General features: G+C 37.4%; 1 protein-coding gene across 1 annotated transcript in view; it reads right to left on the reverse strand.

Annotated features, from left to right (window-relative positions):
* Nucleotides 1-258: 258 nt before the first annotated feature.
* The window catches only part of GKN2 (gastrokine 2), a 3,503-nt gene continuing 1,824 nt past the window's right edge, over nt 259-1,937 (reverse strand). Inside the window, exons 4-6 of the mRNA XM_042886774.1 lie at nt 1,771-1,881; nt 1,020-1,173; nt 259-508 (exon numbers count right to left, since the gene is read on the reverse strand). Of these exons, the coding sequence (XP_042742708.1) occupies nt 420-508; nt 1,020-1,173; nt 1,771-1,881 (354 nt within the window). The 3' untranslated portion in view covers nt 259-419. The remainder of the gene's footprint in view (nt 509-1,019; nt 1,174-1,770; nt 1,882-1,937) is intronic.

Below are 1,937 nucleotides of genomic sequence, written 5' to 3' on the forward strand. Positions count from 1 at the left end.
CTTGTTTCCTCAGTCCCTCTCTCCTTCCCACTAGCAAACATATATGAGTCAGTCCCTGAAGACCATGGGTGCTGGTGTCAACGGAAAGATCTTCAATGGAAAACCCATTCTTTTTCTCCATTAGCATGACCCATTGCCTATGTCATGTCACAGCCTAAGTGTACAAATGCACCAAAGCAAAACACATCTTTTCTGGAGGAAAATCTCTAGGAAGTCCTAGTTCTGTTCCACTTTCAAATGAAGAAAGAAGACAAAGCATTTGAATTACTACATTATCTTTATTTGTAGAGCATATGTTTGTTGCTTCCAAAGCTCAGGACAGGTAAATTGATTTTGTTTTCTTCCATTTTAAGAACATGTGTACCATCAGAGAAGCACATAGAGAAATGAGCCACTTCCAAGCAGAAGGACTGTCCAGATCAGTAGTTCTCTCTGAGTTTCTCACAGATGTTAAAGCCCAAAATGGATGGAATTCCTGCACTGGCACAGCCGTTGGAATTAGTCAGTGCTAAAACAAAAACAAAAAAATGAAAATATTTTCAGTGACGAGATTCCTGTGTCCACCAAGGAAGAGTCTGTTAAACACATAAACACAATCCCTAGTCATTGTTCAAGTCTCCTGCTGGTCTCAGTGAACACTGTAGAAAATTTTTATGGTGTAACACAAAGAAAGGAATTTAAGCCATTTATATGGCTTTAAATCATCTTTGGGATCCTCATTTCCAGTCACAGTATTCAGCAGGTATCACTGTGGGACCACCATACATACCATTGGATACAACTGAGTCCTCTGTGACACTAGACAAACCACTTTGGAACAGCTGTACTAGATATTCAGATGCCAAATGATGGCAAAACATGCTTTAATAGATTTTCCAAAGCATCCTGGAGCCTTACTCTTTCAATTTTGCCAAGCAGTTTACTCCCCCTCTCCAAAATGGGACAATATGTCCCTGCCTCTCAAAGTTGCCATATGAACTTAGTTTTAAAGGCAAAAATGTTTTCTTTTTCCTACTTACGTTCACTCCTTGTAAGCTTGTAGAGAGGTAGACCCTTGCAGAGTTGCTCAATGGGTTTACCATAGCGAAGCCACTCTCTGATGCTCCCAAACATGGCATTACCAGGTTGAAACTGTACCCACATAACTCGTGGAGAATAAATTTTCCTCATAGTCTAAGAAGAAAATAGTAGATGTCATTAGTAGCCTAACTTTGGTTTCATGTGTCTGAGGTACCCTTTGAGAAAAATCCCTAAATCTAATATCTTTGTCTCATACAAAGCTTTAGCTAAGGAATACATTTTTAAAATATTTTTTCCAACCTGTTCAGAAACAAATTTCACTAGATACTATTTCTATCAATACAGTTAAGCTGAGTTGTATTGATACTTAATAAATTGTTAATTGACTGCATAGTCAAGCAGTTTCCAAATACATTAATCCTCCCAGTCCATAAGGGTGCCATAAGAAGTGCAATAGCAAATGTGCTACTGTTGGACTGTCATAAGTTGTGCCAGAAAAATCACAGTTCAGTCAAAGTAAATTGATTTCTGAATTCTGTTCTGCAAATGAAACTATTTCAAATGATGTCAAACCCAAAATATTGACATGTTCTGTGTGATATTTCCTTGAAGTTTTATTTTGTCAGATCTGTTCCATCATGGCTAACCACTAGTAGGCATTCCTAAGAACAGCAGGTCTTCTTAGAGCCCTGTAGCTTGCACACAGTAGACATTTTTTTGTATACAGAATGACTTTTTCTACAAAATTACCTGTCTCTCAAAAGCCTGGCGTCCAATCTCTTGCAGCTCGGGGATGGAAGCTCTATCAATTTTCATGATGAAACAAGCATGTCGTGCAAACAGCCTTGTTGCAATATATCCCTGTGATAAAAAATAAAATAAAATAAAATAAAATAAAATAAAATAAAATAAAATAA

Source organism: Lagopus leucura, unplaced genomic scaffold, assembly GCF_019238085.1.
Source record: "Lagopus leucura isolate 7727_CA_CO unplaced genomic scaffold, USGS_WTPT01 Super-Scaffold_100062, whole genome shotgun sequence".
In the NCBI taxonomy this organism is placed as follows: Eukaryota; Metazoa; Chordata; class Aves; order Galliformes; family Phasianidae; genus Lagopus; species Lagopus leucura.